This window comes from Cydia pomonella, unplaced genomic scaffold, assembly GCF_033807575.1.
Source record: "Cydia pomonella isolate Wapato2018A unplaced genomic scaffold, ilCydPomo1 PGA_scaffold_195, whole genome shotgun sequence".
Classification (NCBI taxonomy): Eukaryota; Metazoa; Arthropoda; class Insecta; order Lepidoptera; family Tortricidae; genus Cydia; species Cydia pomonella.
Genome location: NW_026907835.1, coordinates 73,343 through 86,214, shown reverse-complemented (window position 1 = coordinate 86,214; position 12,872 = coordinate 73,343). Strand labels below are relative to the sequence as shown.

At 35.3% G+C, this 12,872-nt stretch overlaps 1 protein-coding gene across 1 annotated transcript; it reads right to left on the bottom strand.

Moving 5' to 3' along the window:
* Positions 1–4,397: 4,397 nt before the first annotated feature.
* Positions 4,398–5,276, bottom strand: LOC133533671 (tyrosine-protein phosphatase non-receptor type 9-like). Its single transcript, XM_061872696.1, has one exon. It carries the CDS (start codon positions 5,274–5,276, stop codon positions 4,398–4,400), a length of 879 nt encoding a protein of 292 aa, XP_061728680.1.
* Positions 5,277–12,872: the final 7,596 nt, after the last annotated feature.

Sequence of the window (12,872 nt, the reverse complement as noted above, 5' to 3'; positions counted from 1 at the left end):
TTGTCTACTTATTATATTTATTACACTTGCCGCGTTAGTTATCGATAGTCGACAATAGTTATTTGTTTTACAAGGGGGCAAAACTATTGTATTACCCGTCGTGCTAATATTGATACCCGAGCAAGCGAAAGATTCCAAAATGGAATCTTGAGCGTTGCCAGGGTTTCAAGGCACCAGGGTTAAACTCTGCTAATGAAACACGAAATTTTTCACCAGAACAACGCAAGAAAACCTATAAAATATCAAACAAAATCAAACCAAAATTAATCCAAATGAACGTTATTAAATATATATCATTCAAATTTATAATTCAAAGGTCAATTCAAGCGGCCCACATAAGGAAACAACTTAAAATTTGCATTAGATTACTTTGCCACACATGTGGATAAAATGCAATTTTCTCATCAGTTTTTGAACAATCAACCAGCTGGTGTGGTGAACAGATAATAAAAAGAGTCTGTCACTCGTACATCCGTCATCATCATTGTGTGGTGTACATTACATCTGCTTATTTAATTAACTCAAGTAGAAACAGAAATGGACCGCGATGGTCATTTTACTTCAAAAACAGTACCCTTGAAGAAACTAATTGGCGACCCCGGGGCTAGATGTTCAATTTATTCCATTAGTTAATATAATTGGCGCGCCTGCCGCAAAGGTATCAGACGTAAGCAACAATTGCCCGTCGACCTTTCCAGGCGCCTTGAGCGTGTTACGAGAAATAAAACATGTATCGAACACTCCCACACTTACCGACTAATGACGTATACTCTTACACGTTTTATTATTGGTTTCACCAAGAAATGTGATCTAACTGTTATGCAAGTGCAGTGTTTTGCAGATGGTAGTTAGTGCAAAGGTAAGTACCATGACTGTCAAAGTCAATATTATATTTCTTATTCAAATAGGCCTAGCAACAAGCACTTTTAAATCGTCAAATTTTACAAATATCATCTTAATCTAAATATCAGAGCAATTTATTGATGCAGTTATGATTGTTCTCAAAAAAGATTTAATTATTTTAGGTATGTCAAACTTAAGAACAAGAATTTCACAAAAGGATCGTCAAACACCAAAATTGTATAAAAATACTAGTCTAATAGAATAACTGTCTATAATAAAATCTAAATGTCAAAAAATACGGTATAATATATACATTGAATTATCAATTTCATCATTATTAACATAACAATAAATAATTCATTATTTACAATCACACTTAATCCCACGGTGTTTCAAATGCAAAAGATTCCGTGGATAATGTCCTCACTGAATGACATTACTTTTGCCAAGAAAATATAAATTTTAGATTAATGTTTTATTTTCTATAAAAAAGATAAGTAAGTACCTACCAAAAATCGTGCCATACTCTACGTCGCGCGTCGGTTGCTAACAACTATACGGCCTGCCTGATAGTAAGCAGTCTCCGTAGCCTATGTACGCCTGGACCTACATGTATGCTACATGCGCGTTGCCGCCCCAAGACTCCGCACCCTCGTTGAGCTCTGGCAACCTTACTCACCGGCTGGAACACAACCCTAGGAGTAGGGTCTAGTGCTATTGGCTGCGGTTTTATGTAAGGAGGAGGTACTTTCCCAGTTGGGCTCTGCTCTCGACCTGAAGGCGAGATGAAATTCATAATGGACTTCTCTTTTGGACGTAGTTTAAGGACCCGGGTCCGCGTGTGAACCTAAACATAAAATCGAACCCCAATGCCTGACTGTACGTTCCTTTCTTGAAACTAAAACATCTCTTGTCCCACTTCCACTTCTAGAATTGTAAAGTGTTCGACGAGTTATTAATGTACACAGTTAGCCGATCAAAGTGGGGCAAGTGCAGGCGTGTGGGGGGACATACATAATTACACAGGCCAGTCTTACGTAGCGAAAAAGTTCCTACTTGTGGGTCTAAATTATATTCGTTGTCTTGTTTCTGACCACTCCGTCACGCTTCTATTTTTATCAAATAAAAAATGGGTGCTATTTTAAATATTATTATAGGACATTATTACACAAATTGATTAAGTCCCACAGTAAGCTCAATAAGGCTTGTATTGAGGGTACTTAGACAACGATATATATAATATATATAAATATGTATAAATACTTACATACATAGAAACACCCATGACTAAGGAACAAATATCCATGCTCATCACAGCTCACCTCGTTTCGCACAATTTCCTATTTTTCGCACTTGTATCGTAAATAACTATTAACGCACGGTTTTTTTGTATCCAAAAGCAAAGTATTATCGCATTGCGCATCTGAATATACTATGTGTTCTTAGTGAGATATATCCAAGGAAACATCTATGTATACATGTTTGTTCTGTGGTTGTTTCTTGTATGATTGTTTCTGTGTTATCTCCGAAATGAAAAATAAAATAAATAAAACATTAGCAGCTCATTCCACAGCGAGACCGTTCGCGGGAGGATATACCTACTACTACTAAGTTCTAAAAACCAAAATGTACGAAATCAGGTGGCATTGTCAAGTCAGGTGTGTGTTCACAAGGCAATCGATGGACACAGCTGGCATTCTGTGAAGACATTTCCCAATGTGACTCGTGTCAACGAGTATCTACTAATCAATTGATGTAATTATTATATTTAAATGCGAAAGTGGGTTAATTTTTTTTGTAGTTGTCTCGTTTCTGACCACTCTGTCACGTTTGTATTTGTGTCTTCTATCAAATGAATAAACAAAGTATTTACCATTGCATGTCTTTCTAGCTGTACATTATAATAAACAGGACAAAAAAAATATTTCATACTCCGTCACATTTTATGGGAACAAAACAAGACAACGAAAAAATGTTTACTCAACCGTCTGTCTGTTTGGTATTTATGCTTAAACCGCTAAACATTCAGTTGATTGGTATGGAGATAATTAGAGGCCCGAGGAAGGACATATAGGGTAGTTTTTATCAATTACCATCATTATAACACCCAATAACACTAGACCTTACTCATAGTGTTGTGTTCCTCCTACCGGTGAGTAAGGTTGCCAGAGCTCAACGAGAAGAGCGATTTGAAGAATGAAATACGATAACGATAAGTTCTGGTTTAGATAAGTTCCCATTTAGATATCGTTTGTATGTCGTATAATTGACAGAAGCAGCTCGATTCGGGCAACCAATGTCACTTTGACGTTAGAAATATCGTAGATAGATCTTATTGGAATCACAGCGGAATCGAAATAAACATCAATTTTGACATGTCGTTTAGCTATCGATCCTTTAAAGATCTTTCCAAGATCTTAAACGTGTCATCATTCTTCGAATCGGGCCGCTGGTGTTTACTTTTCTATGAACATTGAAAAGTCCTGTTCACTTTTTTTTTCACGATTCAACAAAAGAGTTGTCAATGACAATATTATAATGTACTAATTAAAATGAATTTTGATAACTTACACGTAATTAAACGCAAGGAATGTTTTAGTTAAGTTTTGTACCTATAACGCAAGGCATGTTAAAAGCTACATAATCGTTATTTAAGTAAATTAAGCTACAACTAGCTACAATAGAAAATTCGACAACACATTGTTAGCAGACCCTAACTATTAAGTAGATTAAAAAAGTCAATTTATTATATACACACATTTGTCAAGCACGTTTTCCAAATAGACCTTACTCACCTGGAATAAGACATATTTTGACCTGACAGGTAAACTTTATTCTTACTAAGGTTACAGGATTAAACTTTATTAATATTGCTTTAGGGAACGCCCTAGCAGTTTCGTTTAATATCATAATGTATGTAAATGTATATATGTCACTACGGTATCATAAATTGACGCAAACCATGAATTTATACAGGAATGATTTCCATGTAGAAATTTAAAAATTATAATCCAAAAAAACTCATTAATTTTGAAATACATTTTTTTACGTCCAGAATTTCCGGTCAATTTGAAACTTTATCTGTCAGATGCAAAAGCATCTCGGTGGCATTCACCAGACTGACCATCGTGGGCAATAGCTCCTTATCTATAAACACTTACTATATGCTATATTTGACATTTAGATTCTGCGTAAGGTTTATATTCACATAAAAATTGGTTTTTATTACTGAGGATTTGACTTTACGATCGAATTTTCGGGGAACGCTGTTAGAGGTTCGGTAAGTAAGAAGACATAATTTATGCATTCAACAAATATATTTATTGCTGTTACATTCTTTAATGTTTAGACATAACTATTTTCAGTGTAACAACCAATATCTTACATGTATATTACTTAAATATCAACTTTATATAAGTCTAAAAATCATTTACAGTGGCATACTTTTATTGCTTGATCAACATCGTATGGATAAGGTGCGCATCAAAATATTTCGAACAAATCACGATGAAAAATCCAAAAAAATTTTTACAATATCTATAACTGCCCAACGATCAAGAAGTAATAGGAGACAACTTTTTCTCGACATAGGCCGAAAGCAATTCGTAACACAGAGTATAGTTTTCCAAGCGGTTCATGAATCCATATTTTTGCTGCCGCACTTTCTTTAGAACACTTGAGACACATAGAGTTCCCGTTTTCTCAAATTCCGCAACACATATATCAAATACGCAAAACACTGCAGAGCTACTATGCCCGTCTAGACATTGCAAAATCATAGGAGCAGTTTTCTTGTCAGCTTGTTTCTCCAACTGAAGGCACAAGTCTCTCACGTTCCAATAAAAATCTATGAATGCATCCAGCTGATGGGAAAAGTTGTCCCGAGGCCACGCGGTGTATTGACAGTGGGAAATTTTGTGCTCGTTGCCAGACTGGTCGGTCAGGCTCAGCAAAGTCAATTTGTAGTGCGGTTTTACACGAATCTCCAAAGTCTTTATCTTAAACTTATCGCAGACTGTCACACAACCCTCATCCGGGAACAAATTTTGGTTACTCTCCTTGTCACTGAATTGATCCATCATCACAATGACTTGCACCTTGTATTTCCACACGATTTCCCAAAAGTTTCCGTAGACATCTTGCCGGCTCTTGGTACAAATATACTTGCGCTCGATCTCATAACCATCAACGAAAGTGGCGCCAAAGACAGTCTCCTTACTTTTGAGCTTTACCCAACGATATAGATGGCGCTCAAACTGAATGTCGCCTTCGTTTTCACTCTCATTTTCGTCCTGGATTGAAGTTTTCAGCAGTTTTTCTTTTCGCATAGGCACTATAGAGTGATATTCCGCGATGACACTGGTTAATGAGTTACGTTTGCTCATAAAAAGTAGAAAATCATTTCCATTCATAGGCAGAACGAATTTCTCCATTTTTCTGTAAAACCAGAAAACGTTAAACACTTTTCTGTTGACAAATTCCAAGTATGATCCACAGTTGTCTAGAGACGACGTAATTATTAAATTAACACACCAACGCGCGTATGATTCAGCAAGAGCTAATTACTCGCGGACGGCTTTGTACAAACTGATTACCATGGTATAGTCGTAAGGGCTTTTATACCCGTTTTTCCTGTTTAATGGATTACGCATACGTAACTGTACCCTGATTAAAGAAAAGTATTGAGGACAATAGAAACGGTATTGAAAAGTATTAGTTTTATCAAAATACCAATACTTTTGAATCCTTTTTCCATTGTTCTAATACTTTTTTTTAATCAGGGTAATTATCTTAATTGATTTGATCGTTTACTGAAAACATACGTTTCGTATCGTAGGTGTTAGGGTTTCGGAAGTACTCCCTGTTTAAAATTAGTAGTAGTATTATTTGGTCCTGGTTTAAAAACTTTCACTCTCAAGTAATTGTATCTGACATGCAGTTAGCAGTCGGTACAATACAGTAAATTTAAAATTTAGGGAAAATTTACTGATAATATTGTAATTTTCGTTGTTGTATGGACTGGATGCCAGAGTATTATTCTTAAAAATAAATAACTTCCAGTCATGATGTACTTTGTACATTCAATTCTCAAGTAAAATTAGTAAATTAAAAACCATTTTAGGTTTTAGGTCTTTAGGTATTCATTCATTCATTCTCGCCCACGCAGAAAGAATCCTTAGAACTAGACTTGGTGTATCTAGGAAACTGTGGGTGTTGTTTTAGTAAACAATTACGTAGAACCTTTTAGAGAATGAATTTAAAGCTATTTTAGGACTTAAAACTTATGGTGCTAAAAAAAAAAAAACATTTTTATTAGATTATTTATTTAAAATACTTTAAAGTGTCTTACAAATTAGGAAATACTATTACATCTAATGCAGTCTTTCTTCAATGGATTAGGCCCATCAAAATCGTCACCGCCGGTAATGTAGTGCTCTGTACATCTTGAAAATCCTCTGAACCTTAGGTCGTTCTGCATACGAGGTGGTAGCATAGCCCAGACCTTGCTGATATCATTTTTTGCAAGCATAAGGATAAATGTCTCGTCCAAACAAGCGATATCTTGAGGATGCATCTTTGTAAGAGTTTGCAGCTGCAGTGATTTATCTATCGATGGTTTCTCACCCCAACATCCTACAAACCAGTTTTTTAATCTTCGAACTGTTTCAAACGCACACGCATATCCACTGGTTCTTGGGTGCTTCTCTTTGAACAAGCACAGCTCATCCGGATCTTCAAAGGAATACAGTTGTTCAATATATGGCATCTTCATCAGATTAATGATCTTCGTTTGATAACCCGTGATTTTATCAAGCCACTGTTTCTCCCTTTCACCCAACACGTAAACGTACGCTTTGTTCTTGACCATTTCCATAAGTACTTCTTCCAGAGTTTCGTAGGAGGTTGATCCTTCTTCCCATCTGATTCCATGGGTGTTCCGCCAGAAGTCGTTGGTCTCCGAGATTTTGCCTTGGCTGTACTCTGCTGGTGGTTTAAATATCTTCAACACAGCAGTGTCCGATCCACCAGTCAGTGAAATGGCGGCCAGTTCTTTGATGATAAAATCATCATTTTCCGTCAAGAAGCCCTCGAAATCAATAAACAACTCCATCTTGTTTACTGGGGAACTTGAACCAAGTAACAAGTAATGCAACGGATAAATAACTGATAAAGCTTTCAATAGCAACCGTCTTTATATTGTTAATCCCCCACCACTGTGATATATGGTACCATGATGATTAATTTCAAGCTTCAAACAAATACATACGGAAAACCATGAAATTAATGTATAAAGTCACCAGTTATGAGTCAACTTCATGATTGTGGTTTATTGTAACTTCCAATTTCCCCAGTTTGACGTCCTGATTAGGAGTTGTTTTCATGTAGGTTATTATTTATTATTAATTATATCCTTCATGACGGCTATGACTAATTTCCAGTGTATTATTCATAGCACTATTGTAAAATGCCTACAGAGAAAACTTATTAACAGAATTCTGTTGTCAGTCAACAAGTAGGCCCTTAGCAACTGGACCCGGTCTGAACAACAGAGCCGTAGAAACATGATTTTCTGTTGAAGAGTCCCAAGTCACGTTCACTGAAAAAATTATCATAGAAATCTAATGAAGTTGAATTTGATGATTCAACTGTTATCTCGGTTTTAATATTGATAGTTTACGACCATTTATCTGACCAGTAATTACATATGTTTCTTGAATATTCATATTTCTTTGATGATATCAAAATTCCGTTGATAGCCATAAAATTCTTTATTAGTCATCGTACAGAGGTCACTGTCGTTAAAGTTTTATGCATTATATTAAATAAATTAAGTAAACCACGAACTCCTGCCAGTTCAGTCTTTTCTGCGAGCCCGTCGTGCTCACAACCGCACAGTTGCCCTGAGTTCCTTTAAGTTGGTTCAACAGTTTAACAGTCTAAAAAGAAAATGGAGAAATTCGAAACTTTGAATTCGAAACTCAGAGAATCTCAAGAATGGCCGGAAGAAGTTGGTCAGGAGGTCATTGAAAAGTTGTTGAAGTTAGCTCTCGACAATCATCAATTAGAAAAAAAGGGTGTCGTAATAATAAATGGAGTTTCAGCATCGGTTATCAATAGTGGATCCGGATTTTCATGGATAAAGATGGAAGAAGTGTAAGTTTTTTATTTTACTCATGAAAATTTACTTTCCAAACTTGGAGATCTTGATTTTTTTCGTTTTCAGGAGTGATGAAAAAACTTGGAGAATTGATGTACTTTTTCCGGTCAAAGCTTCGATAGTGAAGCTTGATAACGATAAACTGAGTCCTACAGAAAAGGTACCAGTGTGAGTATTCAAAAATTATTTAATTAGTTAAAACGAATGAAAAATTGGTGGAAATATCTGATTTACTTTTCACTTTCAGGTACAACCTGCCTGTAAAACTGACACTGGATCACTCATTTTCAACCTGGTTTAATTTGAAATCCGAGAATCACAAAGTTGTGATAGCTGTCCCAGTCCTCGAAAAGTAAGCACTTAATCTCTAGCGTACAAATTTCCTTTTTTCATAATCAAAAAGACGAATTTATTTACTTGAAATTGTTTCCACAGCATTTTGGAGTCAAATAATATTAGGAGCAAGAAAAACAATTATTCGCTTGAAACAACATACAGAACTCACAAAGGACTAATGTGAGTATGAACGCGATTGATTTTTTTTAGATCGTCTAGTAAATAGGACAAAGCACTAACTTTTAATTTTTCTTGATTTTCCAGACCTCAAACAGTATTCGTCCAGGTTATCCCAGAGGATGATTCACTTGGACGCATGAAGAAAGTTTCTGACGATCAAAGGGAAATGACGTGTTATGACATTTTGATTGGACGTAGGTAAATTGTTTCATTATTTTATAAACAATTCATACTTAGGCAGTTTGTACATTCCGCAAAGGTTATTTTCATCCCTGCTATATAAAGGTTTGCTGACAATGTTATTTTTTTGTTACAGAATGTTCAGATATGAAGCAACGATGTACTCCGTGATTATCTTCTGTTCAGTATTAGCTGTACTACTAATGTTTATAATTGTTTCCATGATGAAGACTCATTAATTGTACTTTCTTTATAATCACAAATAAAATTCTAATAATTATTATGACTGTATTGTTATTTATTTTAGAGTTTTAGAGTTTTTATTTATTAAGCCAAGGCACATGCCAAATGGCTACATTAATTTCAATTTTAGTTTACAAAAATTTGTTAAGTATGACTTAAAAATTAAACTTTTATTAAACTTTTATAAAATAATTCTGATTGTTTTTACTAAGAAGCTCCCAAAAAATTCAAGATGTTATCAGTTCAGGTCGCGACCTTTCTTCATTGTATATTTTTCATTGTATATTTAGTCTTATCAAGTTTCGATAACTCTTTTGGTGAAATAGCAAACTAATTGCTCTGCTTTTAAGAGTCAGTTTGGAATAAGTCATCGTATGTTCCTCTTACAATAACATTATTGATAACGCGCGAGCACAATATTAATTATCACAGCAATTGTGATCCCAGTATTAATAAGTACCTATAAATAATAATCGATCCCTCAGTCAGTACTGGGAATCCGTCAAGTACAGAGCTCTGAATTTGCGATTATTTGTTCGTAATCCATCTGTTCTTTAAATTGATTAAAATATTTAACATAATTCAATACAATGGAAGTGTACCAACCTCTGAATTGGATTTTCAACGTATCCAATGAATGGTCGAAAGCAGTTGGACCAGTGGTAATTGAAGAATTGTTAAAAGAAGCTCTCGACGAATATCGATTAGGCCAAAGAGACATGGTAACTAGAAATGGAGTTACAGCGTTGGCTATTGACGGAGGATTCGGGCTTTTGTTTATAAGGATAGAAAAAAAGTAAGATTTTTATTTTATTTAAGTTTATACTTTCAAATTCGAAATCTTTACATTTTTCCGTTTTCAGAAAAGACAACGCAATTTCGGGGAGTGATGTTCTTTTTCCGATGAAGGCTTCGATAGTGAAGTTTGAACACGGAATGCCCACAAAGAGGGTCCTAGTGTAAGTATGCAGAGATCATTTAATTGATCGAACGACTCAAATATGCGTGCGTCTAATTTACTTTTTACTTTCAGGTACGATGTGCCTGTACGAGTAACACAGGACCACCCATTCTCCGACTGGTTTGAATCAACATTCAATAACTTCAAAGTTTTGACAGCAGTCCCAGTTCTCGACAAGTGAGCACTTGATCTAAACTTTAGTCTTTTTTATATCAAGTTTAAAATATTTTAACTTGAAATTTTTTTTCGCAGAATTTTCAAGGCAAATGGCATTACGGGGGAAGAGGTGTACAATTATGTCATTGAAACAACATACAGAACTCATAAAGAACTAATGTGAGTGTGAACATTATCAATAATCATGAGACCAACTGGTGAATATAAGACAAGTGGTTTTCAATAATTTGAATTTTTCTGTCCATTTTCCAGACCTCGAAAAATATTATTCCAGTCTACGCACACAAGTGATTCAATTACTGTCATGACGAAAGTTTCTGACGACCAATGGGAGATGACGTGCTTCAACCGCCTGGTTCCACCTAGGTAAGTTGTAAATTAATTTGAATTACTTTCAATTTCTAAAGCAGAGATGCTTATAACTTTATTCAAATGTTACATTTTTGTTACAGCGGATCCTGGTGCGATCTACTATCAACATACCCATGGACTTCTTGTGGTTTTCAGGTGTCCAAAAGTCCTCCTTAAAAGTTTATGAAGAATCATTAGTTATCAATCCAAACACAATCGCACGTCTCATACCGCGATCCATTTTAGATATTACTTTCCACTCGACATGTACCATAAACACTAAGTTAATATAAGATGTATTATAGTTTAGTCAAATACAATTTATATGATTTTCATTAAAGTTATTAAACTATTCTTGATCGTTTTACTGAGAAGCTCCCAAAAAATTCAAGACTGTCATCAGTTCAGACCGTTTAATGTTCGGCCTCAAATCCCCGCTCTAAATTCAAGTCACGTCTTTTTCTTTAAGTGAGAGAGCTATAGTCTTTTCTCTAGAGAGGGGGCTAGAAAAATAGTAGAAAGGGACGCATGGACACACTAATACAACTAAACCGTCTCTCACACAGCCGTATAACGGACTGTGATTGGCGCTATCCCCGTTTCGCTCACACTGTGATCCAACGTGCTTCCAGAACATTGAAGGGTTAATCAGTTTTTTTCTATGCAGGTCACGACCTCTGAAAAACTGATTACATGAGTTTTTTCTTATGTTGGCATGTTGGGTCTTATATATGAGTCATAAAATAATATTATTCCTAACGTGCGAGCACAGTATTAATCATCACGGGATACATTCGATTTATATAAATGTACATAGCTCCCGATACTTCAGTTACTCCTGAGAGCCCGTCGTATTCTCATAAGAAATCACCCAGATTTTATGGAATCAAGTAAAATGAAAGTGTACGAACCTTTGAATTGGACATTCAACGTCCCCAAAGAATGTTCGAAAGCAGTTAGACCTATGGTACTTGAAAAATTGTTGAAGAAAGCTCTTACTGATTATCACTCAGGTGTAACTAAAAACGGAGTTTCTGTGTGGTTTGTTGATGAAGCATCCGAACTTTTCTACATAAGAATGGAAGAAGTGTAAGTTTATTCATCTTACTCATAACTCATGGAAGATTTTTTCTGAACTTCGAGATCTTGATATTTTTTCGTTTTCAGAAAAGGTAACGATACTCATAGAACCGATGTTCTTCTACCGATGAAGGCTTCGATAGTGAAGCTTAAACCCGGTACACCGACAGAAAAGGCCCAAGTGTAAGTATTAAGTATGCAGAAATTTTTCAACTTTAATTTTGATTCGAAAAGACGTGTGATATACTTTTTGCTTTCAGAAACGACCTGCCTGTAAAATTTACATCAGTTTGAGCCAAGTTCCGATAATCACGAAGTTGTGACAGCTGTGCCAGTCCTCGAACAGTGAGTACTTAACCTTTCGTTATTTTGAAATGGAGAAGACTTGAATTTAACTTGAAATTTGTTTTGCAGAATTTACAAGTCAGAAGACATCACGGGCGATAATGTGTATGATTATGCAATCAAAACAATATACAGAACTTACAACGAACTAATGTAAGTCTGAATACCATCAATAATTATTAGACAGTTTAGAAATTATTCAATAATTTGGCTCCTGTACATTTTTCAGACGACGATTACCATTTGTCGACTATGCGATAACGGATGATTCAATTGCACTTGTGAAAACAATTTCTGGCAATCAGTCGGAGATGACGTGCTTCAACCGTTTAGTTCCTCCTGAGTAAGTGGTAACATTTTCAGTTAGAAAAGTAAGAACTATTCTTGACCCTTCAAACAGAAGTAGCCTTATTCGAATGTTACAATTTTGTTGCAGAGGATCCTGGCGCCATCTATCAGTAACATATCCCTGGGTTGCTTGTGGGTTCAGATTTTCCAAGGATACTCAACAGTTTGAGCTAAATCATTAGCCATCAATCCAAAGATTATCGCACGCCTCATACCGCGAACCATTTGAGCCAATATTTTACTCTCGATATGTACCAAGACAAAAATAAATACTCTAGTTAATACACGTGTATTATTTAACACCCATCTACTTTCCTTGAAGTTCAATTGTTTGAAAGAATAATTGAGTACATGACGTAACTTTTTAGTTGTAAGTCGTAACTCACGGGAATTTCATCAAGCGGATTATGGTGATGATAATCATAACATCCGCTATAAAATTAATTGATTTTTATGTGAATCTATAAACTTTAATTAAGGTCACAAACCATAAACCATGAGCTAATTTGTGTTTGTTTAACCTTTGTCCACAGTCCTGGAATGACCTCACAGAAGAACAACTCATAATAGTTATATTTTACTTAATAAAGACGTTCTACCTTAAATGAGTCACTTAATAGATAACTATATAAATATTCTTCAACCACAGACGTCCAGTCAGTGTATCAA